The following is a 25,412-nucleotide window of genomic DNA, read 5'->3' on the forward strand; positions in this document are numbered from 1 at the left end:
TGGGCGCCGAAGCCTCCCAGGGCCGGGACGGGGCTTGGTCTGCTTGAGCCGGGCCAGCGACGCTTACCACCCCTCCTTGCTCCCAGACAGTGGGGGACCCCCGCGGACTGCAGTCTGTGGGACGACGCCCTCACCTCCTCCCTCTGACCTGCAGGGGGAGATCGGCCCACCTGGTCCCAGAGGGGAGGACGGTCCTGAAGGTCCCAAGGGGCGAGGCGGTCCGAACGGCGACCCCGGTCCTCTGGGACCCCCTGGGGAGAAGGTACGTGACGCGGGCCCTCCCGATGGCCCGGGGCGTCCAGGCGGCGGGTCGGGCAGGCAGAGCCCCGGGTGGGGTCGGTGTGCATCCTGACACGGGCCGGCCTGCTGGGCCACTGCACCCGCTCCTGGGGGCGTTCCCTAAGCTCAGGGTTGGGAGTGGGGGCTCCTGACAGCTGCTCTTATACCTGCGGGGGGCCGCCCCCCTCATCTCGCTCCCCCACCCCCTTCCCCAGCCCCTGGACAGGAACGGGCTCACAATTAGCCCAAACATTCTGCCGTCTGGCCCCAAGGCTGGGACGCTTCAACAGAAGTTTTGAGCAAAACCCCACAGACAGAGAGCGCTTTTCTCATACGTGGGGCATCAGCCTCCACCCATTGGCTTCAGCAGGGGTGTCCATTCCTGCTCGAGGGGCCTTTCTCCAAACCAGGCAGGGATTCTGGGGAGGACACCATCCCAGGAGGACAGACAGGCTCTCTCTGGAGGCCGTGAAGTCTGCACCCTGCTCCAGTTCCCCTGCCGACACACGCCGGCTTCCTCTCTGTTCCAAGCAGGGCCGGCCAGCTCGTGACGCACCTCTTTCTCTCCGCAGGGCAAACTCGGAGTCCCAGGACTGCCAGGCTACCCGGGAAGACAGGGGCCAAAGGTAACGTACAACCTGGTGAGGTCTGACCTGTGGCGTCTCCCCAGCCTGCACGCTGTCACCCACCTGCCCCGCCCTGCGTAGCTGCTGTGACAAAGCAGAAGGTCACGGTGGCCGTGTCCTGGGTCTGCCCCACTCACAGCCTTCTGCAGTGACTTGGCTGAGTCAGAAGGAGAGCCCGGGAGAATTAGGTGAGCCTTTCAGAGAGGCAGATCCTGGGCTGCACGTCTGAGTCCTCAGCCCCTCTGGCCTCTCAGGGACTTTGTGTACTGGTTTCTCCACACCCAGAGCTGTGTACCTCCCGCAGAGTTAATTCTCCCTGGAAATTCAGAGGTTATTTGCTCATAACTGAGCATAAAAGGAAGACGAAGACTGTCTTAGTGGAAATCATGCTCTATGTTATGTGAAACAGCTCCTTGAGGCTTTGCAAATCACTTAAACCATTTTTTCTGTCTCACCTTTTATTATTCATGGTTCTTCCTTAAAAAGTTGCCAGCTGCCTGCACTAGAGATGTAATTAACAGCAAAAGAGAACTCACGGATCTGTCGGGTTTGTGTCTGCATCCTGCCCTCCTCAGGCTTCAAGCCTCCGGACGCCCTCCTTGTTAGCAGAGGCAGGGCCTGCAGGCTGGGCTGCAGCCCTAGGTGTTCCCACGTGGCTGATGGCAGGGCCCACAGCAGTCCTCCCTGGGGAAGGGCGAGCTTCCCCTCTTGGCGGGTGAGCCCACAGCCGCCACTCGGAGGGGACTCATCTGCCATGAAATCGTTTTGCTTCATGTCTGTTAGCGACGTGCCCACTGACCGCAGTACTTGTATGGAGAGACCCTGATGGACACGTTTTCTCTCCTGAAATGCGTGTCCATTTGGGGAGGGGGAGAAGGGAAAGAGAGGAGGAGTTTGGGAGAGACGAGGTGGGGGGTTATAGATCAAGTTCAGGCAGCTTTTCGTAAAGGCAGGGGGAGAACCCTGAAGCTGCTTGGGCAGCCTGGGTTGTCCTGGGGCGCTGACCCCGCTCCTGAGCCGAGAGCCGTGAAGCCACTGGGGCGCTGACCCCGCTCCTGAGCCGAGAGCCGTGAAGTCAGCACCCCTGGTTTTCCCGCCACAAATCTCGGTCCAGTGTCCTCCTCCTCTTTGCATCAGCAGGCAGGCACACGGGTGGGCTGGCCAAGCTGAGTAGCATCAGTAAACTCGTCCTGGGCTAAGCACACATTCAGGTCAGGCTTTTAAGCCAGGTGGAGAGTAGAGACGGACTCAGCAAACGATTTAGACAGTGTCACCAGGAGCTCACATAGGGGGTGTTTGGATATTTATTCAGTCGGAGCTCCTACGTGCTCACCTGCCCACGTGCACCTTGTAAAGATCTAGAACTGGAAGAGCCACGCGATGCCATGGCTGGGGCATACATTTGCATTCGTTTTTGACTTTATAAGCTGCCGTGCTTTATTTAGAGGTGTTGTGAGAAGATAAAACATGACAACAAGGCGCAAAAAGCAAATGCCACGAATGTGAGAGTCACACACCACCCCTGGCTCATCTCAGTGGCACAGGCTCTTTTCTTCCCAAACACCAGTGTTTTGCAGACATGGGTGTGTGAGAGGAGGGTGTGGAGAGAGGGAGGAAGGGGAAGCATGGTTAGGATTCAGTTCTGAATTTTAGATTCAGAGTCTGTGAGATGCTCAGGAAATACTGAGTAGGTGGGTGGGGGGTGGCGAGGGGGTGGATGGATGATAGATGATGGATGGGTAGACGGGAGGATGGATGGAAGGTGGCTGGGTGCACAGATGGGCGGACGGATGGTGGGTGGATGGGGGGTGGATGGCGGGAAGGGGGATGGATGGGGTGTGGGGGTGGGGGATGGATGGATGGGGGTGGGGGGTGTGTGGATGGATGGACGGTGGGTGGATGAGGGGTGGGTAGGTGGTGAATGGGTGAATGGAGGATGAATGGATGGATGGGGGGTGGATGGGTGCGTGGTGGACGGTGGGTGGCTGGGTGGCGAGTGGTGGGTGGTGGTGGGGCGTCTGACCCGGGGCTGAGGACTCCGGCAGGCTCGTCCTCCAGCTGGCACAGTGCACGGCTCATCCCTGGTCAGTCTCTGACGCTTCTTCCCTCGTGAACTCTCTTGCAGGGTTCTATCGGATTTCCTGGATTTCCCGGCGCCAACGGAGAAAAGGGCGGCAGGGTAAGGACCGCCTGGCCTCTGCGCAGGCAGCTTGTCTGCTGCCTCGGTGTTAGCGAGTCTGTTCTCCGCACACCATGTTTATTTCTCACCCACTTTGCTGCCAGAACTGCTTTCCAGAACAGCTGACCTCAGTCTTTACGCGACGCACTGGCGGCTCTCGGAGCGCTGGGCTGGGCGGGAGTGCGGTAGATCAGGCAGCGGGCCAGAGAGGGAGGCGTGTGGACACGGCTCTTTCTCACGCTCACCACGATTGCAGCAGCTCTCAGGTCACTGGCGAAACCCAGACTCTTCTCTTGCAGCCCAAGTGACTCATTTTAAAAAAAGGCGGGAGAGGCCCTCGCTCTGTGCTGACGTCTCAGTGAGCCCCTCATCCGGGGTCCAGGTGCGCCCCTCCTCTGCCTGGGCTGCCGTGTCACTGGACACCCTCCGGGGGGCAATGGGCCTGGCTTCCGTCCGTTGTCATCGCGTGTGAAGGTGACCCGAGGGCCCAGACTGCGGGGCCGTCCCCCAGCCTCCCCACCCCAGGCCTCCGGCGGGAACTGCCCTTCGCGGCGTCACACAAGGCAGCCTGAGCACTGCTCCTGGTGAACGGGATCAGAAGGGCCGCTTGGGCCCTTGGACTCCCAGCGGCCTTGACCACAGGCGTGTGGGGTGTGCAGAGCAGGCCTGGGCGGGTCCTCCCTGCCCAGACGGACGAGCTGCCCCTGTTAAGTGCTCATTCCAGCTACCGTTACTGTCTTTGAGCTGAGACAGTGCGATCTCTAGAAAGCACGGGGGAAGACCTAAAGCCATCCACAATCCACGTAAATGGACGTGTTTGCCAGATTCAGGAAGAGAAAACGGGGCTTCCTGAGTGCAAGCGTGACACAGGGCGACCACACTCTGTCTGTGTGTATTGGTGTCTAGACGTGTCTACACACCTGTCTGTGTCTGCATGTTTGTGTCCCGTCTGTATTGTGTCCTAAGTTACACACCTGAGTGTTCCTATCTATGCCGTGTCCGTGTCGTGTCCGTGTCTGTATCTGTACTTACATCTGTCCGTGTGTCTATCAGCCACCTGCCTACCTATCTGTCTCGTTCTTCCTGGTGGGGACAGTCTGACTAGCGTCTTGGGGAAAGGCGGTCACTCGTGGAAAGTAGTAGTCCAGGGTCTGTAAAAGCAGAGGAACCTCGGAGCCACAGAGCAGGCAGCCCCGGTGCTGGAGAACAGGGCCTTCCACACCACGTTGCCAGGAGAATCCCCAGGAGGGGTCATGAAAGCTGACGGGGGCCTGTGATGTGACCACCACTGCTTTGCATGGAGGAACCAGGCTGGGGACGCCGCGGAGGCCTGGCTGTGGCCCCGGGACTGGCACTCCACTCCAAGCCCTGCTCCCCTCTCCCGCCTCTCAGCCATTCCACCCCCAAGCTGAGAAGGCCGGGCAGGTGCCTGGACTCCCCCGGCCCCCACACGCCGTTGTTCCAGGGCATCGGCACGCGGCCACCGAGGTCATCACTGCGAATGGGTGGTTGGAAAGCAGAGGGCCTGGGACCGGGGACTCGCTCCTGGTCTGAGAGTCCAGCTTGGTTCACGGGGCCTGAAGCCTGGACACCTCAAGGAAACGTCTACTTCGGGACTTTGCTGATGCGTCTGAGGGCTGGGATACTGGACGTGACAGGTGGCGTGTGTGCTGACACGCGTGTGCCCCTGCATCTGGGCTGCCTGAGAGCCGGCAGGTCTTCTTCCGTCCACCTCGTCCCGGCCTCTCTGGAGGGGCTGGCTGGGCCAGCAGACTGCTGGCCGGGAGGTCCACGTACAGCTGGCTGTCACGTGACCACTGATGGCTTGTCCCTATCACTGGCCTGCATCCCGGGCCAAGGCAGGGTCCCTGCCAGACCGGCTTGGGAAGAGCCAGCCCCTTAGCAATGCCTCCTGCAGCCCAAAGCTTCCATTGCCAGCTTAGGGCATCTCGACTCTAGCGAGGCCAGTTCTGGGAGGGCCCCTGCCTCCCCTGCAAGGGCAGGCGGACAGGTGCTCACGGGAGATTTGCTGAGGAGGCCATGAGTGGGGCGTCTTCTGTCCAGCAGCCTCCGTCACCAGGGTACAGACTCTGGCTCCGTTTAACAGCAAACCTGGGAAGGCTGGTGCCGCCTGGGAGGCCGACGGAATCCGAGGCTGAGGCTGGGGCAGTTTGTTTAGGTTGGAACCGAGAGCTGGTCAGGCTGCAGGATCGGAATCGTGATGCAGGTCTTGCTGTTGGATGGAGGCTTGGCATGAGCTGACGTGCCAGCTGGACTTACCCACTGATGCCAGGAAGTCACCCGGGGGTGGGCCACGGTGTCTCGCTGGCGGGAGCCCATCAGTTGAAGAAAGCAGATGTTTCATTAATTCTCGTCAGCAAATATTTATTTGAAGCCAAGAGATGCCGCCGCCTAATGGAAGCAGGGAGACCAGCGTGCATTGTTTAAAAGCTCCATAATTACCTCATCATCATAAACGGTTTTATTAAATTCCTTTCAAAACGGGAGGCTCTGGAAAGCAGTTTTGATTCTGGCAGCAAATGAGTGAAAGATGGTGAGAGGAAATGTTTTAGGTGGTCCTTAGCAATGCAGATCCATCTGGGGCTTCATCGTTAGAAACCAGGGAAAAAATAATAATTCCGGAAGATGAATGGAGAGGCAGTGGAGGTGGGCCTTGATCAATCCGTTACTCGCACGCACTGTCGGTAAACTGCACTTACAGCTATTACGTCTTTGCTTTGGGGAAAAAAGATTGCGGTGCGTTTGTTTTCCGTGGTTTGGAAAATGCAAAACAACAGAGAGAAGGAGTCTAAATTCTATTAGAAGAGAAGCAAATGACGCTGGGATATATGATTTATATATTAAATTGCAGGTTTGTTTGTCTGCAGAGCCTGTTGAAAATTTAATGGCTAATATCCTTAACTGTAGCGGAAGTAAATTATGTATGAGAGGGGTTGGCTTTCTCCTCTCGTAATAATGATTCCTCCCTACCTCCACTGCTGCCAGAGATGAAGAGGGAAGGTTGGGCGGGGGAGGGAAGGGGCAGGGAGTGGGTGTTCTGAGGGGAGGACACCAGAGAAGTGAGGTGAGCATCCCTCGGGCAGCAGAGGGAGCTGGGGTTCAGAAGGCCCTCTGCAGACACGTGAGGCTGGCCGCATTGCCCGAGGGGTGCGTCCTGCCACCCTGAGAGGGCTTCCTTTCAAGCCAAGACAAGGGGGCGGGCTTTTCTAGCTTGACTTCCAGTGGTCTCTGCATCACCCACTCAGTGGCAGGCGTGCTGCGTGACTGACCGACACCCTTCTCTGATTGCAGGGCACCCCTGGGAAGCCGGGACCACGGGGGCAGCGAGGCCCGACGGTAACCCTGGGCGGAGGGCGGCCTCCAGACTGGGCGTGGTGGTGGGGCGTCTGCCTGGAGGGAGGGGGATGAAGGCGTCGCGCACGCAGGGCTGGGGTCCACCTGTCCTCTCTTCCGTTTGTCCAGGGCCCACGAGGTGAAAGAGGCCCGCGGGGCATCACCGGCAAGCCTGGCCCCAAGGTGCGTATGTGGTCTCCCCTGCGGCCCCGGCCTGACCCCCCACGGAGGGGGCCCCACGGCCTTCTCCGCTGCAAAATATGAAAGAATGAAAGAAGATTTCCTGGGGGTATTTAAGAAGGAGCTGGTTGAGTTAGGTGAGGTCGAACCACAGAGGCTACCCGGGGCCACCGCAGCGTGGAAGTCAGGCCCAGCCAGGCTTTGGACCAATGTCCCCCCGCTCTGATGGGGAGGCCTTATTTCTTTTCTTCGAGAGGGCTTTGGAAGAGACATCTTGCCGGGATTCTAAAGAAAGTTCTTTCCACCCCTGCGAGAGTCCAGGCCCACCTCGAAGGCCTCTTCTCCCACCCTGGGGCCTTGACACCAGCTACTCCAGTCGATGTGGAAGCAGACCTCGGCCAGGCAGCAGGCCCGTCCTGTTCTGCCCTGTGGGGGTCGTGATTCCAGCGCACTTTGCTGCTAAGGAGATGGGCCCGCAGCTGGCGGAGGTGGCGAGCCAGGCAGGGGCAGGGCAGGCCCGGGGGTTGCCCGAGTCCCTCCGTGACAAGCTCTGGGCCCAGTCACGCCCCCGGAGGCTGACTGAACGCTCAGCTGCTGCAGGCTGCTGGGTGGGCCTGGGACGCAGCCTGCGTCCCATCTTCTCGTGAGCTTTGGCCCCTGGTGGGAGCCTGGCCTTTGTCCCAGAGCAGCAGCGCGTTCTCCTGGGAGTGTCTCAGCCCCGGCGAGGCCGGCTCGGTACTGGGTGTGTGTGCAGAGGCGAGGACCACCCGAGGCTGGCGCGCTCTGCTCCCTATGGAGGAGGGGTGACTGCAGAGGGCACAGGGGCGCCAGGCGATGCTGCACCTGTGATGCTGTCATGGGCCAGAGTCTTTTCATCAAAAATAGTGATGACAGAAATAGTAATAATAAACTTTTCTTGCTCTTTCCCTGCCTTCCCAGGGCAACTCTGGAGGCGATGGCCCGGCCGGCCCTCCAGGTGAACGGGTAAGCACCTGGATGCGTCCAGGAACACCCCCAGGAGCTTCTGCAGGAGAGCTGCCTGCCCTCAGCGGCCCCCAGCGTTTCTTCCTGGGTGGGCGGGGCAGAGCATGGCCAGCCTTCGACTCTGGAGAAGGAGGGTGGTTCCTAAAATCCAGAGGTGGCTCGGGGGTGGCCTTCCCCGGGAGTAAAGTCTTTTCTGTTGGTTGGAGATGACGACCCCATCCCCTTGGCCCTGGCCTTGGGGCTTGAGGTGGGGGGTGGCTGAGATGTCCGGAAACCGAGTCCTGGGCCTCACGCTGCCCCAAGGGACCTTCTTGTGTAACGGACTTACTTTTCACATTGGCGAGGGCAGGGCTGGAAAGAGCTTCTCGAAAGTCGTGGGGAGTAGGGGTGACCGTGCCTGTGCTCAGAGATCCGATGGTGGGGCTGCTGGGCCCACGTGCTGGGGCGATGCCTGTCCTCATACTGGCTCTTGTCTGTCCCCAGGGACCCAACGGACCCCAAGGACCCACGGGGTTCCCTGGACCAAAGGGCCCCCCGGTGAGTACCGCATTTTCCCTGTGGGGCCTGTCCAGGGTGTCCCGGAGACGCTGATCTTTCCCCAGGGCTCCAGCCTCCAGGCAGCGGGCTCAGGGGAGGGGAGCCAGCCCAGGAGCTCTGGCTAGAGGGGCAGTTTGGGGCGCATGGACCCCTCTGTCATCAGACCATCATGACTGTCCAGTCGGCCCTGAGTCAGGGTGGTAGTGCTGTCACAACAAATGGCCACAAGCCCAGCGCCTTAAAACCACAGAAACGCGTTCTCTCCGTCTGGAGGCCAGAGCCCGAACTCCCGGGGCCGGGGCCCCATGCCTCCCCCGGAGGCCTCTCCCAGCCCCTGGCCCCCTGGGCTCATGGACCCCTAGCCCCACTCTGCCTGCATCTTCGCCTGGCCTTCTCCTCTCTCCTCCTGTGTCTCACATTCTCTGTCTCTACTCTGGATGAGGGCCCAGCCTAACCCAGCCAGACCTCACCTTGACCTGATCCCGTCTGCGGAGACCCTGTTCCCAAATGAGGCCAGGGTCGCAGCTTCAGGGGGTTAGGACCTCAACCTGTTTTTCCTGGTGGTGGTGGGGAGAGGCACAGCTCAGCTCGCAGCAGATAACAGTGTATTTCCTCTAAGGAGGAAAAGCCCCTCATCGCAGGAGTTGCTGCCTATTGGGACGCGCGTGGGCACGGGGGTTAGGAAGGAGCTCGACCTCTGCCCTGCATGGACCTGGGCCCAGTGCCTCCTGCGGCCGGGCCTCAGGGGCTGCTGACGCCTTGGCTTCTCCCTGTGGGAGACGACAGTGACCCTCAGGGTGGATGTAAGGGTTCAAGGGGGTGGAGCCCAGACCCGGGCTCCCAGGAGTGCTTGTTACTGTGACTTTGCCGTCATCACCTTGGAACTGAAATGGTAGCTTTTGTCCTCTGGGGTGGCACAAAGTCCTGAAGATGTGTGTGTCTTGGGATGAGATGAAGCTTCTCTCCTTTGCTTTCTGCAGGGGCCCCCAGGCAAGGACGGGCTCCCGGGGCACCCTGGACAGCGAGGCGAGACGGTGAGTGTGGGCAGTGCCGGGGGATGTGGGCGCCGCGCCCGACCTTCGCTGCCGGTCGGCTCAGGCAAGGCTGAGGCTCAGCCTTGGGAAGCCCCCCGAGGGCCGGCCGGCTCCTGTGGCCGCGGGATGCGCCCTCTCTGGAGGGAGCTCCACAGCCTCCGAGCAGCCCCTTGGCCTCTGTGTGTGAGGGCAGGTGTCGGCTTCAAGCCGTCCTGGGCAGCCTGGCCCAAGGTCACACGTGCAACCATCGTGATGCCAACGGAACCTAGAGGAGTGGCCCCTGCCTTCCCCGGGAGGGTCGGAGCGCAGCCCAGCGCACGCCACGTGCGTCTGAACTGGACACTCCTTGGGCAGATCCTCTGTTTCCAGCTTTCCGGTTACTTTATGCCACCCCCAGCCCTGTCTGTCCCGGCCCTTCTGGCCTCGGGGGGATGGCAGGGAGCCAGACGGCTTCCCCCAAGTGCCCTTTTCAGTAAGGGGGCAGGCGGCCGGTCGGGCTGGAGTTTGGGCCCTTGGCCGTGCTCAGGGCCAGCGTCTGCTGTCAGGGCTCAGCTTGGCCTTGCCCTGACCTGTAGCAGCGCCCGCCACAGTCTTTGACAGCTGGACTTAATGGACGCCCACGTTTTTTAGTTCTAGAAAAAGCCCTGGGGTCACTTCCTGGTCCCAGGAGCCACGGGGGATTCAAGCGAGCTTCATGCTGAGTCCCCCCAGGCCTGTCCCTGGGAAGGGTGTGGGCACCCTGTGACCTGGGGGCTCCCGCTCTGGACAGCTGGGGTTCGCAGCGCCTGGTGACCTTCTGGCTACCATAGTGGTGGGGACTGGCCCACGGGAAGGCCCCCTTGTGTCTGCGTCCGGCGTCCATGTGGTCAGAGACCTCTGACTCTCCCAGGAGGAGCCGTCCCCTTGAGAAGTGTGATCCTTAACAGCACACTTAATACGTCTTGGTGCTGCTTAAAAACATCCCCGGGTCCCTTTTTGGCTCGTGGTGATGAAGAGTCCCCTACATGTGCCGTCCTGGTGCTCCGTGGCCGAAAACAGAGTTCCCTTTGCTCTTTTGTTTCTGGAGAAAAACTAAAGCACCCCCAGCTTTGCAGGCTTTTCTCCAGTGCTCTCCTGAGCAGATCGGATGGAAGGCTTCTCGTCTCACGGTGCGCACTCTCCCCTCTGCCTCGTTCTGAGGAGAGGCTGGCAGAGTGATTAAACAGCTTGTTTTGCTGGCAAAGCAGGGCAGGTTCTTCCTGCCCCCCCCACCAGGCCTGGCTGTCCCGGAGGTTCAGGGGCACCCCCATCTGGGCCCGCCTGGGGTGTCGCGTCCTCCAGGGGTCAGTCCAGATGCCCTGCAGAGAGGCCCTGCTCGGGGTCATGACCTGTGCTTTCGTTAGAGAACTGGAAACACAAGAGGTCGTAGCACCTCCTACACGCGAGCCCAGAGCCCGCTCGTCACAGGCGCTGAGATGGACCCCGGCCTCAGCTGGCGCGGGTGTCCCCCGGCGGGCCACACGCAGGCCTTCCTTGCCTCCACGTGGGCACTGCTGCCCAGCCCCCCGAGCAGGGGAGATGCCGTCGATCTGTCCAGCATGCCTTGTTTCTGACCCTATAAAGGCTGCTGGCCTTGCGGCTAAGATTAAGTGTAGTATGGGGGCTTCACAGCTGCTCGGTGGTAAAGAATCTGCCTGCTGAGGCGGAGACACAAGAAATACAGGTCCGATCCCTGAGTTGGGAAGATCCCCCGGAGTAGGAGATGGCTGCCCACTCCAGTACTCTTTCTGGAAAACTCCATGGACAGAGGAGACTGGTGGGCTACAGTCCCGGGGGCCACCAAGGGTCGGACACGACTGAGCGCACAGAGGTCTCCTGCGGGGAGTGCGGCCTCGGCCATGGCCGTCCCAGTCCCGTGCGTGCAGCTCGGCTGGAGCCCTCCCAGACTCTGCTGTGAAGCTGCCTCTGCTCTGGGTCTGCACAGTCCAGCGGCTGAGCGTCAAGTGTCCCTCAGCTGCACACTCGCTGGCTGTCGTGCTCTGGGTCAGAGGTCCTTGCCCTTCAGCCCCGTGGGCAGCTGGCCCCGCGGCTCTTGCTGTGGCCTTAAACGAGCCGCTTCCCTCTGCGGACGCTGTAGAGTTTCCACTGAAAGCCTCCCGGGCGTAGCATCTGCACGTCTCCCCCGGCGTCACATGGCGCCTGCAGATGGCATCTTGTCCGCACGTGCCGAGCTCCGTGGAAATGAATGCCGGAAATGAAACCCGTGCTGCTCTGCCGTCAGCTTCGCCTCTGGGGGAGAGCGTGTGCAGAGCAGCCAGGCGGCCGGGTCCGTGCCAGCGAGCGGAGCAGAAACAAGCGGTTCCTGTTGAGTCGAGCTAAGAATACCTCCCAGCTGCCACACTGTGGAAGTGGCAAGTCCCCTCTGCGTCCGGATTTCAGTGGGTGCCGTATAAAACCGGCTGTCCTGCCCCAGGGGCCTTGGGGACACCAGCAGGACAGTTCCCGCACAGTCACTGACGAGAGGCAGCCCAGAGGTGGCTCCCAGGTGTAGTTTCCAGCAGCTGTGACACCAAGTCTGCTCAGAAAACAGACACTTAGTGACGTGAGGAGGACGAACGGTTACAGAGTATATTTCTCAGAGCAAGGCGGGGTGATGGAAGCAGCTAGTGAAACGATCCTGTCTGGTTTCCTGACCTTCCTAAATTCATGCGAAGTGGGACAAGAGAAATGGCCCTTTTCAATGAGGTCTCGGACGTCAACTGTTTTGGGGTGGGGTGGGGGCTGGGGTGACCTTCTGTCTGCCGCTTCAGCCGTCTCAGCGGGCTGACTCTCTCTTCGCAGGGTTTCCAAGGCAAGACCGGCCCTCCAGGCCCCCCGGGTGTGGTCGGCCCTCAGGTGAGATACAGGCCCCGCTGGCATCTGGGGTCATCCCGGGTCCCCGCCCACTTGGGAGACAGGGTCACGCTCAGGGTGGAAGATCCCTGCATCGTCAGGGTATGGGTGCAGCCGGGAGGCGTCATAAGGCCTAGACCACTGCTTCAGAGGTGCTTTCCACGCAGCAGAGCAGGTGCAGAGATGGGGAGTGATCGCATGACGCGAACCGAGCGGGCAGAGCCAGCTGCCAACCCTGTGGGCAGACCAGGCAGGCCCGGGGAGTCCGGCTTCCACCCTCCGGGCAGCCCAGCCCTTGGGGTCCATGCAGCCTGACTCCCCGCCTTGGATCCAGTGCCCGGGGCTGCCGTTCTAACCTTGGATCTGTGCAAGAATGGGCTTGCAGGCTCAGGGCCGCAAAACGGGGCACAGTCACCTTGCTTCCCAGAAAGTCTGTGCCTAACGTGGCGGTAAATAAGATACTGACCCAGGAAACGAGGGTGTGCCCCCTGCCCTTCCCTGCACAGGGGTTCCCCCCGAGGCCCAGGAAACGCAGGCCCCGCCAGCTTCATTGGAGACGAGACTCAGGACCACAGTGGGGGCCGGGCAGTAGCTGGTGAACAGCACCCCCAGTGCGCTTTGCTCTCCCTGGGTTTTTACCAGAAGGAGAAGACCTTCAAAGGAAGGTGATGGTCTGGTGGGCTCGCAGTGGCCCTTCGCCTCTGTGACCAGGCTGTCCTTAGACTGAGGCAGAGAAGGTTACTTTCTTGCATGTCCCTGGAATGTGTTTACTGGCTGACACGCTTTTTCCCCGCAGGGTCCCACCGGGGAAACTGGTCCCATGGGCGAGCGTGGCCACCCTGGGCCCCCAGGCCCCCCCGGTGAACAGGGGCTCCCGGGCCTGGCCGGGAAAGAAGGGACGAAGGTGAGTGGCTGGGACCTTTGTCCCGAGCAGACTTTCCTGGGGACGGTTTCAGCCCTTGGTCTGTCTTTCTGATGCTTTTCTCTGATGAATGTGTGATTCTCAAGCAGCTGCTCTTCATGCCAATGCACCCGCTCAGACCAGGGACTCAGCTCCTCTCTGCTCACTTTGAAGAAGGGCCTGAGCTGATCAGCTTCCCGGACAGAGATGATGGGGGGCTGTGGACCACCTCTTCCCCAGGGCACCCAGAGTGGCCGCCCACCCGTTCCCAGAAATGGACAGAAGTCTGACACTTCATGTGTCTAAGCTGAAGTTAGCGGAAAGTGACCCTTTAAAAAATTCTCCACTTTAAGACACGAAAGCTGTCGTTCAGTCGCTAAGTCATGTCCGACTACTCACGACTCCATGGACTGCAGCACGCCAGGCTTCCCTGTCCTCCACTACCTCTCGAAATTTGCTCAAACTCATGTCCATTGAATTGGTGATGCCATCCAACCATCTCACCCTCTGCCACCCCCTTCTCCTTTTGCCTTCAATCTTTCCCAGCATCAGGGTCTTTTCCAGTGAGTCGGTTCTTTGCATCAGGCCAAAGTATTGGAGTTTTAGCTTCAGCATCAGTCCTTCCAATGAATATTCAGGGTTGATTTCCTTTAGGATTGATTCGTTTGATCTCCTTGGAGTCCAAGAGACTCTCAAGAGTCCTCTCCAGCACCACGATTTGAAAGCATCAATGAAAGAATAAATAATTAAAAAACCCACCCCCAGACTGGGTGCCCCAAGCTGGCAGTCATAACTTCCTGTGTTTTTGCGTAAAAACGAACGGCCCTCTTCTTTCAGCTTTTCAGTGAGGGACTCGGGAGAGATAAGTTCTCTGGCCCTTTGCGTGACCACATACAGCGAAGTAAACTTGAAGAGTAATCAAAGAGTGAAAAGGTCACACACGCACACGTATGTATACAGGCATACATGATGGAGTACATACATATGTGCCTGTGCATACGTGTGTGTGTATAACGTAGAGACAGCCATTTAGCCATAAAGAGAGCTGGCTGAGTTTGGAAAGGACGCCCCTACCCTCCCATGTGGGACCCCAGAGAAAGTCCTAGAAGACGTCACAGCCTTAGTGAATTTCAAGGAAGGTACATGGTCAGACAGAGAATCCTTTCAGAAAATGTGGTTCAGGCTCAAGACGAATATCTTGAGCAGTGAGTCCATTTCAGGCAAAGCTTCCAATGCTTTGGCCACGGAGTTCTTCACCTGAGCCAGTTTTGCGAGGATCCCCGGGTTCACGGGAAGGACAGGCCCTCAGCCCCCGCTCGGGCCACTGTGGCCCTGAAGGATGTGGCGGGGAGCAGGACTCCACGGATCATGATTAGAGTCCCAGACAAAGTCGGTTCCCACGCCACACGCAGGGCCAGCTGGCCACACAGGCTCCCAGGTGTGAGCTTGGGCCATGCTCCAGCGCCCGGATCCATCAACCAGTGAAGCAAGTCAAGACCCAGAGGTTCCTTTTAAAGCTGTGAGCCCGGGGAAGCCCCCCTCCAGCCCAGCTCCCGAGTGGATCTAGAAGACCGGCCCCACCCACTCCCCATCCACCTGGGCTGTGGGCATCACCCGAAACTGACCTGTGGCCCTGATTCCAGGGTGACCCAGGCCCCGCCGGCCTTCCTGGGAAAGACGGTCCCCCCGGGCTGCGAGGCTTCCCTGGAGACCGAGGACTTCCTGGTCCAGTGGTGAGTGAGGGGTCCGCCGGGGGACGGGTTGGATGTCCCTCCCGGGGAGGCTTCTCCCTGCGGCCCCCTCTCACACCTCGTTGCTTTGCAGGGGGCGCTTGGACTGAAAGGCAGTGAAGGCCCCCCCGGCCCACCAGGCCCCGCGGTGAGTGTACTGGCCCAGCACAAAGCCTCTCCCACCCTCTCCCTCCAAGCCTGCTCTGCAGGAGAGCAGGTGTCCTGAGGGCTGGGGAGCACGCACCCTGGCTCTGATGGTCCCCCGGGGGTCCCGGGAAGGCTGTGGTGGAGGAGGTGGAGTCGGGATGGATGTGGCCAGCGTGCCTGAGCTGCCAGCCAGTGAGGAAGGCCCGGGGAGGGGCCGTGCTGTGTGAGGGAACTTGGAGGGCTGGGAGTGTGGACGAGGCCTGAGTGGGCCCCCGAGCTCGTGGAGGTGCTCAGTGCGGGTCCAGGCCTGGCACAGCCCACACGGGCACACGCAGCTCCAGGGCCTCGAGCCGGGCCATCCACACACCCAAGGCCGCTCAGGGCAAAGGTGACTCAGCACAGGCAGGAGGCCTGGCCCCCAGAGCTGTGCTGTTTCCTTAAGTGGGTCCCTCCCAACCGTGAGATTCAGCTACACGAGGCCTGAAGATTCAGACCTTTGAGACCCCGGGCTATGGTCTGGGGGACTCAGTGGCCACATGAGGCTGTGCCCACAGACCCCCGCTCTTGTCTGACTCTTTATGGGGAAGTGACATCTGCCTCACTTCCCCCTTAAAACGGGGCCCATCCGACAGCCCCCACTCATCTGCTCAGGTGGGGGCTTCAGGAGCGGCCCCGGCCCCTGGCTGGGTTGAGGGTGGACCATGAAACAACATCCCCTTCCCCTGAGTTAGGGGCCGTTTGAGAGCGATGATGATGGGGAAGTCAGGGGGAAGTGAGGTGAAAAGTCATCTTCCTTCTGATAAAGGTTGGGAACAGGATGCCTCCCGGGGAACCAGGGTCCTCAGTGCTGACCCCCAGAATTAGTCCACGTGCCCACCTGTCAGTCCTGTCCCGGGGCCAGAGCCTCCCCCATAGAGCGGACAGCGTGGAGGAGCTGGGCAGCCAGTGAGCATCTCGGGGGCAGGCGGAGCCCACAGGGCCAAGTAGATGCCAGGGTCCCAGACGAGGTCCCTCCAGGGCAGGACTTAAAGAAGAGGTGTCCTCAGACGCTCTGCGGGGACTTGAAGTTATGGGAGGGGCTCAGAAACAGCCTCAGCACAGACTGGATAGTCTGTGCTCACTCGGGGCCCTGGGGAGCTATGACGGGCTCTAGAGTGAGGAGATGGTGGAATGGTATGGTGTGGTGGGGTGGGGCTTCAGGAAGTCGTATCCACGCAGTTGGAGAGCCTTTGAAATAAACCACTTTCTTGCCTTGCCCAGGGATCTCCAGGCGAGAGAGGTCCAGCCGGTGCTGCTGGGCCCATTGGAATTCCAGGGAGACCCGGGCCCCAGGGGCCCCCTGGGCCAGCTGGAGAGAAAGGCGCTCCTGTAAGTACTGCCCCAGAGGAGCTCGGTCCCTGCTGTGTGCTGTGCTCCCTGGGCGTCTCCCTGGGGTCTGTGGGAAGGGGTGGGTGGTGAAGTTTGCGATGTGTGCCTGGCTGTCACGGTTGACATCCAAAGGCGGCCAGATGCTTCCCCAGAGTGGTCTGAGCTGGAGGGGTGCTCACAGGCCTGTGCGTCTGTGCCCTGGGACATGCAGGCCAGGGCCGGGTGTGGGGGTGTGTGGAGACTCTGTCCAAACGTGGCCTTGGGCCCAGTCCAGGCTCTGGGGACCCCGACAGGATGGGGCCCCCACCCCGGCCTGGGCCCATGGCTGGTCAGTGTAGGGGAAAGGTGGATATTTGGGATGGCGCTTGCTGTGTTGGTCTGGGGGCAGGTGTGGAAAAGAAAAGGGATAGGCGACCTGATGGGAAGATAAGCAACCTCTTCCCAGACCCCTGACAGCCGACACTTCACACCTGACGAACCCAGGTGTGCCTGCCCCCGCCCGGAGGCTTTGTGAGAGCTCAGGTGGGGGCTGGTCTGGAGTCTCGGCTTCCATGAAGGGAGTTAGAGACCCTTCGTATCTAGTCAGACATGCCCTGGGAAGCTGACCGCCAGCCTCTCTCCCCTAGTGTCTCCCTAAATGCCCCTTCCTGCCCAGATGAACCCTCACCCCAGCCACATTTGACATGTGCCTCATGATTGTGCAAACGCCCACCTGGCCTCACATTCACTCAGCCATGGAGACAGATTCCAGCTCAGAGCTCCTCTCCAAATTGCAAATGTCACAGAAGTCTGAGTTCCAGGGGGATGGGCTACCTGGATGATGTCCCATTGAGTCAAGACACCTATGAGGATTGATTTGTGTTAGAGAGGCTGGTTTGCCTCATGGGTTTCCCATGCCTCAGGGTTAGAAAGAGGGCCTTGGTTGCCTTCCTGGCGAGAAGTCCACATGGGAACCACGCTGGACACATGGGCGCCTGGCCGATCTGTCTGGCGTGCCATCGGCAGTTCTGAGGCCTCTGGCCTGTCCCCTGAGGCCCGCAGGACGCAGATCCCCCTGGGCTCTGCCCGCGCCCCCCTCCTCCTGGCGCTCGGTGCGGGTAGAGAAAACACAGCACACAGAGCCAGGTGGACATGGCTCAGGCTCGCAGTTTCAAGAGAGTCGGGGCTTGAGCAGAAACCTCCCAGGGTGGCACTGTCCGCGAAACTCTCGTCACGGTCCCAGCACAGCCGCCTGAGGAGAAAAGGCCGAGCAAAGGTCAGGTGTCATGTCAGCAGGAAGATTCCACCCGAGCCATGGGATGCCTGGGCATGTTCTGGCTTAACTGTGGAAGAGCCTTTCTGGGGAATCTCAGGCGAGGAGCAGGGCGTGAATGTGCGGCAGGACAGGGAAGGGGGTGCAGGAAGGGGACGGGCATGGCGAGGCCTGCCAGCGACCGTGAGGCTGCTCGCTTTCCCGTCCGCGTCCCCTCCTGTTTCCATTCCTGGTTCTGTCGGGAGACGGGGATCCCGGTTTGGGTGAGAAGGTGCCGGCCGCCCACGGGGTAGCCCATGGCTGGCAAAATAGAGCAAGAACTCAGTGAGGATCATTTGGGATAACCAAGGGGGCGATGAGGAAAGTGAAGCAAAGCTGTGAGGAAAGGAAGATGGGTGTGTGTGTGCGCACGTGTGTGTGTACACATGCGCGTGTGTGCGTGTGTGTGCGCACATATGTGTGCATGTGTGTGCGTGCGCCTATGTACATGTGTGTGCATGTGTGTGTGCTTATGTACGTGTGTGTACGCATGTGTGCGTATGTGTGCCTGTGTGTGCGTGTGCATGTGTGTGCGTGTGCATGTGTGTATGTGTGTGCATCTGTGTGTGCGTGTGCATGCCTATGTACATGTGTGTGCGTGTGTGTGCGTATGTGTGCCTGTGCATGTGTGTGTGCGTGCGTGTGCACATGTGTGTGTGTGCGTGCGTGTGTGCCTATGTACGTGTGTGTGCATGTGTGTGCCTGTGTGTGTGTGTACATTTATGTGCGCACATGCCTGTGTGTGCATGCGTGTGTGCCTATGTACGTGTGCGCGCGTGTATGCGTATGTGTGCCTGTGTGTGTGTGTGTACGTGTGTGCACGCACATGCCTGTGTGTGTGCATGTGTGTGTGCGTGTGTGTGCAGGTGCTTGTGCTCCTGCTCAGGGGGCATGCGGCATGGTATTAGTAGAAAATCGGGAGAGTGAGCAAGTTGGCCAGAGCTGGAGTTCAGATGCCCTGGCCACTGACTTGGGCGATCGCACACATAGACCCGGGAATCGGGTTGCCCTGGTTTGGATCCTGGCTCCACTGTACGAACGAGCCTCCGTTGCCCATCTGGGAGAGAGTAGCCCTTCCCAGGATGGGTGAGGGTTGACCACAGAGGTGCGTGGGGAACAGTGATACAGGACTGGACTCAGAGCCGCCCCGGCGCACCTGGCAGATCCATGAGGACCTGGGGGACGGTCCCTCCCCAGGAACCGCCCCCTTCCCGCCTGTGGGCTCTGGCCGGGAGACGAGCTGCTGGCAGGATGCTCCCGCGATGGAGCTGCCTTTGAACAGTCATCCCCTCTCCTCTCTAGGGCGAGAAGGGTCCACAAGGCCCAGCTGGCCGAGACGGTCTCCAGGGCCCCGTGGGGCTCCCCGGTCCCGCTGGCCCTGTGGGCCCCCCTGGAGAAGATGGAGACAAGGTAAGAGGGATTTGGAGAAGCCCCCGCCCCGTCGTGGACCCCGCATGGCCCAGCTTGGCCCACATCTGCAGGTCGGAGCTGGGCGGGGGTCCTTTCAAACCAAGGGACGCAGGCACTGTGGGGGCTCTGGTGACAGGGACCCCGTGCTGTGCATCTGGCGTTCCTTGCGTTAGCGGATGGTTTTGGAATAGCTCCCAAATAGCGGTAACGAATGAGACCTCTGACACGCTCGAGGGGACTCACACAGTGCTCTCTTCTGTGGTTTTGATGTTATCAAAGACATCTGCTGTAGCAGCCAGAGCAAGGAGAAGCACTCTAGATCATCTCAGATTCCAGATCTGTGGAGCTGAGTTTAACGAGGTTTTACTCAGTATCTATTTTTAAATGTCTCCGCTTGAATCATCAAGGCCCCCTTTCGTTAGGAATATGCTTTATAATCTGATGCTGTTACCGTAGCATTGTGTTCTCCGTTTAATGAAATCAGAGGAATTCAGCTCTCCAGTTTAGCTTCCCATTTGTGAGAACTCTCCGGTGACATTTCTGACTTTATAACCTCTGCAGTGTTGATGCCTGGCCTCTCGGGGTGGGAGACAGCCCGGCATAGCAGAAGCATGAGGGGTTTTAATAGTTCTGGAGGCATAGTAATTGAGTTGTCTTTATTACACTGTCCTGTCATCCGATTTGACGAAGTAAATATTTCTATTATGATTTTTTGCCACACTTTCAAATCTACTACAATCCTGCAAAGCGTAAAATCAAGGTCGTATCTCTTCCAGCTCTCTTATTAAAGAGGAAATCAAATTAATATATGGAAATGTTTCATCTTAGGAAAGTTAGAGGTCCCCCTGGAGAGGAGATGGTTCTTACTCTCTGAGAAAAATTAATTACGGGGACCAGAGAACGTGCAAGCGGCCACTGGACCGTCTGACGGGTCTTTCCCATTTTCCCACAGGGAGAGATTGGGGAGCCAGGACAGAAAGGGAGCAAGGGAGACAAAGGCGAGCAGGTAAGGGGCCCCGGCGCAGCCACGGCTCAGGGCCACGTGCTCGGCTCGGTGCACTGTCCCCACTGACATTAACCACCCTTACAAGGTAACCGGGCTTCCCTGGTGGCTCAGTGGTAAAGAGTCCACCTGCGATGCAGGACTTGCAGCAGGAGCCACAGGTTCAATCCCTGGGTCAGGAAGACCCCCTGGAGGAGAGCACAGGTACCCACTCCAGTTGTCTTGCCTGGAGAATCCCATGGACGGAGGAGCCTGGTGGGCTACAGTCCGTGCAGTTGCCAAGAGGCATGACTGAGCGACTCATCACCAACAACGAGATACCAGCACTCACACCCGTAACCGATGGGAACCGGGTGATGGGCTTTCCCCCCGTTGAAATCTTGTGTGTGTGCGTGCACAGGTGTGTGTTAGGCGTGTATGTATGTAAGTGACACACGCCTGCAAGTGAATCCCTTATTACCAGATGAACAGGAAGCCCTCGCAGGTTTAAGGAAATAAGCAAACGGAGCATGTTTGTCCTCGAGGATCTTGGTCCCACGGACGTAGTCACCGCCTCTCAGCGCTGAGGGCTGCGGGCCATTCCAGCAGCTGCAGCATCCTGACCAAACGCCTCTTAATTTTCCCTAAAAAATATTCTGCTGAGAAGTGCTAGTGCGTTCTTGCACAAGCGCTGTCACGAGGCTGCAGCTCCTCCCGGGGGCCGCGGAAGGAGGCCTGCACCGCGGGCTTCTTCGCCGGCGTGTGTGTCCCGGGCGGGCAGGGACCTGTGTGCTCCCAGTGCCGGCCCGGGCGGGTCAGGCTCCCTGCACAGTGCGGCCTCTCCCCCACGCTCCCTGGGCCGACAGTGGAACGTGCTTGGGGGCGCCCTGGGGGCGGCATCAAGCTCCAGGCGTGACCTGAGTCAGGCCCTTGCTCAGCCCTGCGGGAGTCCCCTGACCTCAGGTCTCGTTTCTGAACGGGGTCTCCGCGGCCCGTGTCTCGAGTGTGCGATGGGGCTGAGGTGGTGCACAGGGCCCTCTGGCCACCCCCGACCGCACACACTCAGGGCTGGATCCCGGGCCTCTTGCCTTCTGGAGCCGCAGCCTGGCCGGGTGGGCCCCGCGTGGGCAGGGCCCGGGTGAGCTGGGCCGCCAGCCCCCACACCAGTGGCCTCCGCGGCGACTCAGGAGCCACCACCTCTGTCTCTTCCCCACAGGGTCCACCAGGACCTACAGGACCTCAAGGCCCCATCGGACAGCCCGGCCCCTCCGTGAGTATCCGCGGCTAACAGCCCTCGGAGTCGCCGACCCCGCGAGCTGCTGTGGTCCACTTCCGGTCCTCAGCACACTCCTCCGTCTCCCCGCAGGGAGCCGACGGCGAGCCGGGACCTCGGGGCCAGCAGGGCCTCTTTGGGCAGAAAGGCGACGAGGGTCCGAGAGGCTTCCCCGGGCCCCCGGGCCCCGTGGGGCTGCAGGTAACAGCAGAGCTGGCACAGAGCTGGGTCGATTCCCCACGTCTGTGCTGTGCCTCCCCGGCCCTCACACCTCTGCCCTCCCCTCCTGCTCCCTCCCTCCTTGACGTATATACCCCATCCACGCCATGTAAGACAGGTAACTAACGAGAGCCTAGTGCATAGCTCAGGGAACCCTGCTCGAAGCTCTGTATGACCTAAAGGGGCAGTAAGTCAAAACAAGAGGGGGTGTGTATGCACAGAGCTGACTCGCTTTGTGTACAGTCGACTCTAACATGACGTTGAGAAGCAACTATAGTCCAATAAAAAGTTTAAAATGGGGCTGCTAAGGAGCCACAGGGCCTCCTCCACACGCCCGAAGAGCCATGAATTCACAGACGTCTAGACACTCCTAGCTTCGCTTCTCTTACCCCGTGACGTTTGTTTTCCTGCTCATTGTAGAATGTTGGAAACTACTGTAGCTTATTAGAAAAGGAAACCAGACTGGCTTCTGAGTGCATGCGCATGCACACCTTCTAAACGCCCGTGCGCAACACACACACACACGCACACGCACACACGCACACACATGCACACACACACGCACACACACACATGCACAAGCTGCGCAACACACACACATGCACACACACACACACGCACACACACACACGCACACACATGCACACACACACGCACACACACACATGCACAAGCGTGTGCACCCTTCTGTTTGGTTTTCACAAAACCTGAGTCATGCTGCACGTATAGAACATTCGGACCAGGCTTTCCCGCTTCCTGTTATGTTACGAGTCACGTCAAATGCCATTAAATATTCTTTGAACATGTCACCTTCTATTTATTTTCAAAAACATGACTCTTAGTCACTGCCTTGTGTCCCAGCATATGGTGGTGACATAATTGATTCCGGCAGCTCCCTGCTGGTGGCTCATTAGGCTTTATTGTTTTATGGGACACTTGCAATAAGCACCTTGTCCATAAATCCTTGCCCACTTCTCCGATTCTCTCCTCGGGCTAATTCTGAGATGGGATCTCAGAGCCGTCCTCATGCGTAGCTGAGATGCGCATCCCCGAGGCTTTTGGGGTGCTCAGCTGGGAGGCAGCAGAGGTTGGGGAGGCGCTGGAGCCATGCCCACCGGCTGAATGTCTGACGACCTCCTGTTCTCAGGGTCTGCCGGGACCTCCCGGAGAGAAGGGCGAGACAGGCGACGTGGGTCAGATGGTGAGTGGGGCCGCTCCTGGGGCACGGGCCGTGGCGGAGCTGGCATTCTGGGGGAGGCCTGCCTTTGCTCTGGGCTCAACGGCTCCCCTTCTCCAGGGCCCGCCAGGTCCCCCCGGACCCCGAGGACCCTCCGGAGCTCCAGGTGCAGACGGGCCACAAGGACCCCCCGGCGGAATAGGCAACCCTGGAGCCGTGGGAGAGAAGGTGATGCACGCCCCGTGACTGTCCTGGTGTGTGAGCGTGCGTGCGTGTGTGTGCGTGTGTGTGTGGAGACACGCAGGTGCACTGCTAGGCTGTTCTGCCACAAGCATCTCGAAACCTGGAAGACTGTGCAGTGGCCCTGGGAGCCCCACCCCCACCCAGGGCAGCCTGTGCGGGATTTCACACAATGCGACCCCCAGCAAAGGCTGCCGCCCCCGCTCCGAGATCGGCTCCGACAGCCGTGGTTGTCTGTCCTTGACGTGTGTAGTTGCTCCCGTCTCAGCTCCCGTTTCCCTCAACTCCTGTCATCTCACAGCTTCGGGTCCTCGTCATCTGACCTGGTTCATGCCAGGGTCTGGGCCCTGGAGATATCTGAGCACGTTGGTTGTATGTGCATGCACACACATGTACGTACCTTACATGCGTGCGTGTGGCAGGCCCTGGAGATGATGCCTGAGCCCATTGGGTGTATGTGCGTGCAGACACGTGTGTACATGCGTTACACGCGGGGGTGTGGCGGGCGAGACGGTGCCAGAGTCTGACTCCACCTGGGCCCAGGAGTTTGCACTATTTCAGAGCACCGATCCCAGCTTCTTGGGATAAAAGAAAGGAGGTGGACATGTGCCCTTCCATTTGCATTCCTTGCACACCTTCCAGAACTTTCTGCTGAAGTCTGATCATTCAGTTGAAACCAGTGTCCCATCACTGCTCCCTTTTTATGATAGAGTCGCAGGGGAGCACGCCTGCTGAGCCCACCCATTATGGCGGGCAGCCTCTGCTGGGGGCCGCGTCCTCCCCCCACCTGCCACGGGGCGCATCCCCCCCAGCCCGCGACACCCCCCACCAGCTCTGCCCCTCCAGCCGGCAGACCCGGGGCACCATGCTGTTCTCCATCTGCCTTCACCCGCTGTCCCTCCTCCCGTACCTGGCCTCTCCCGGTCGTCCTCCAGGGCGGCTGGGAGCACCCCTTCCTGGGGAGGGCCATCCCTGACACCCCACGTTCCCTCCACGTGTGTCGCACGCTCGTGCGTGTCACTGTCACCCCTGTGTCCCTGGACTCCTCACCTGTGTCTCCTCCAGTCCTGGGCGCTCCCAAGAGGACAGTGACCACTGTCTCACCCCGTCCCCGCAGCCCACCCCAGCCCAGTGTCAGGGACGATTTGATGGACACCTGGGCTGGACCTCTGCTCTCCTCACTGCTGGAATCACTTTGCGTTTCCTCCTTAGGGTGAACCCGGCGAAGCAGGAGAGCCTGGCCTTCCCGGCGAAGGGGGTCCCCCGGTGAGTGAGCGGGCTCTGGGGAGGGGTGGGGCGTGGCGTGGACGGCTGCCGGTGGGGAGGGTCCCACTCTACCTCAGCTTTCCCATCCGTGAAATGGGAGTCGGGCCTCCTCTTGTGCCTCCATCACGAGACTGCTGGAAAAAAGAGGGAGTGTGGTGGGGAGTGAGTGTGTGTGTGACAGAGAGTGCCTGTGTGTGTGCGTGTGTGTGCGCGCGTGTGTGTGTGTGCATGTGTGTGTGATCACGCATGTGTGTGTGTGAGTGCCTGCGTGTGAGTGTGTGTGTGTGCGTGTGTGTGTGTGAGTGTGCGCGTGTGTGAGTGCATGTGTGTGTGTGAGTGTGCATGTGTACGTGTGTCTTAGCATGTGTGAGTGTGCATGTGTGTGAGTGTGCACACACATTGATGTTAGTGATGAACGCCCAGGACAGTTGTGCGTGAGCTGCCCCTCCGTCCGTGGTGTTCTGGGCTCCCTCACGGGCTTCCACAAGCATGGGGCTCATTCTTGTCACCTGTGAGCCCAGACCTGGGACATTCCTTCGCAGGTCAGATGCGTGGTCTCTCGAGGCCCGCTGGGGGCTGCTCTCTGGCCCAGGGAGTGGCTGGTGGCCGGAGGTGTGCTGGGCTCCCTCCACCTGAGGGCCCCAGTGCAGGGGGCAGCCTGGGTCCCTGTAGCCCCTGCGGTCCACGCCGCCTGCTGTCTCGTCAGGACGCAGCCCTGCCCTTCTCACCTAGAAGCCGAGCCTCAGCCTCAGAGGCCCCAGGACACCAGTGGGGTCCCGAGACCCCTCGCGGTGCCCGTGGGGCTGGACTCTTGGGGACTTGCCGGGGGCGGAGGCTCTGGAGGCAGCTGACCCCCCAGGGGCCTGTGGCCTGGCCTCGGTCAGGGTACTTCTGCTCCTCGTGGTGCCAGCGCAGGGCGGGCTGCAGGCTGGCTCTGGGAACACGCTCCCCGCCTCTCCCCACAGGGACCCAAAGGCGAAAGGGGGGAGAAAGGCGAGTCGGGCCCCTCCGGTGCCGCCGGACCCCCGGGGCCCAAGGGCCCTCCCGGAGACGACGGTCCCAAAGGCAGCCCCGTGAGTACCGGGGGACGCTGGGCTCTCAGCAGTGTCCTCTCACTCCCGGGCCTGGGGGACACAGAAGCTGCCTGACCCCGCGGGTGTGGGGTGACCCCTGGGTCCTGAACTGGAACAGTGGAGGAGGGAGGAGGAGAGAGGGGCCGGGAAGGGGCACAGCTCGGAGGCCACGTGCATGGACCCAGCAGCTTTCCGGACCGAATGGGCTCTATGCGTCCCCGGCCCCGCCCCGCCCTCCGCCCCGCCCCGCCCCGCCCCGCCCCACCCCTCCGCGGTCTGCCTCGCTTTGCC

General features: G+C 60.2%; 1 protein-coding gene across 3 annotated transcripts in view; it reads left to right on the forward strand.

Moving 5' to 3' along the window:
- The window catches only part of COL5A1 (collagen type V alpha 1 chain), a 148,421-nt gene that overhangs the window by 97,075 nt on the left and 25,934 nt on the right, over window positions 1-25,412 (forward strand). For all 3 annotated transcript variants that reach the window (XM_061434160.1, XM_061434161.1, XM_061434162.1), the window contains exons 30-50: window positions 155-262; window positions 852-905; window positions 3,031-3,084; window positions 6,397-6,441; window positions 6,568-6,621; window positions 7,558-7,602; window positions 8,086-8,139; window positions 9,120-9,173; window positions 11,994-12,047; window positions 12,841-12,948; window positions 14,589-14,678; window positions 14,770-14,823; window positions 16,083-16,190; window positions 18,784-18,891; window positions 19,844-19,897; window positions 21,090-21,143; window positions 21,240-21,347; window positions 22,513-22,566; window positions 22,663-22,770; window positions 23,995-24,048; window positions 25,014-25,121. In XM_061434160.1, coding sequence (XP_061290144.1) covers window positions 155-262; window positions 852-905; window positions 3,031-3,084; window positions 6,397-6,441; window positions 6,568-6,621; window positions 7,558-7,602; window positions 8,086-8,139; window positions 9,120-9,173; window positions 11,994-12,047; window positions 12,841-12,948; window positions 14,589-14,678; window positions 14,770-14,823; window positions 16,083-16,190; window positions 18,784-18,891; window positions 19,844-19,897; window positions 21,090-21,143; window positions 21,240-21,347; window positions 22,513-22,566; window positions 22,663-22,770; window positions 23,995-24,048; window positions 25,014-25,121 — 1,530 coding nt within the window. The remainder of the gene's footprint in view (window positions 1-154; window positions 263-851; window positions 906-3,030; window positions 3,085-6,396; window positions 6,442-6,567; window positions 6,622-7,557; window positions 7,603-8,085; window positions 8,140-9,119; window positions 9,174-11,993; window positions 12,048-12,840; window positions 12,949-14,588; window positions 14,679-14,769; window positions 14,824-16,082; window positions 16,191-18,783; window positions 18,892-19,843; window positions 19,898-21,089; window positions 21,144-21,239; window positions 21,348-22,512; window positions 22,567-22,662; window positions 22,771-23,994; window positions 24,049-25,013; window positions 25,122-25,412) is intronic.

The sequence above is a fragment of the Bos javanicus genome, chromosome 11 (genome assembly GCF_032452875.1).
Source record: "Bos javanicus breed banteng chromosome 11, ARS-OSU_banteng_1.0, whole genome shotgun sequence".
Lineage (NCBI taxonomy): Eukaryota > Metazoa > Chordata > Mammalia > Artiodactyla > Bovidae > Bos > Bos javanicus.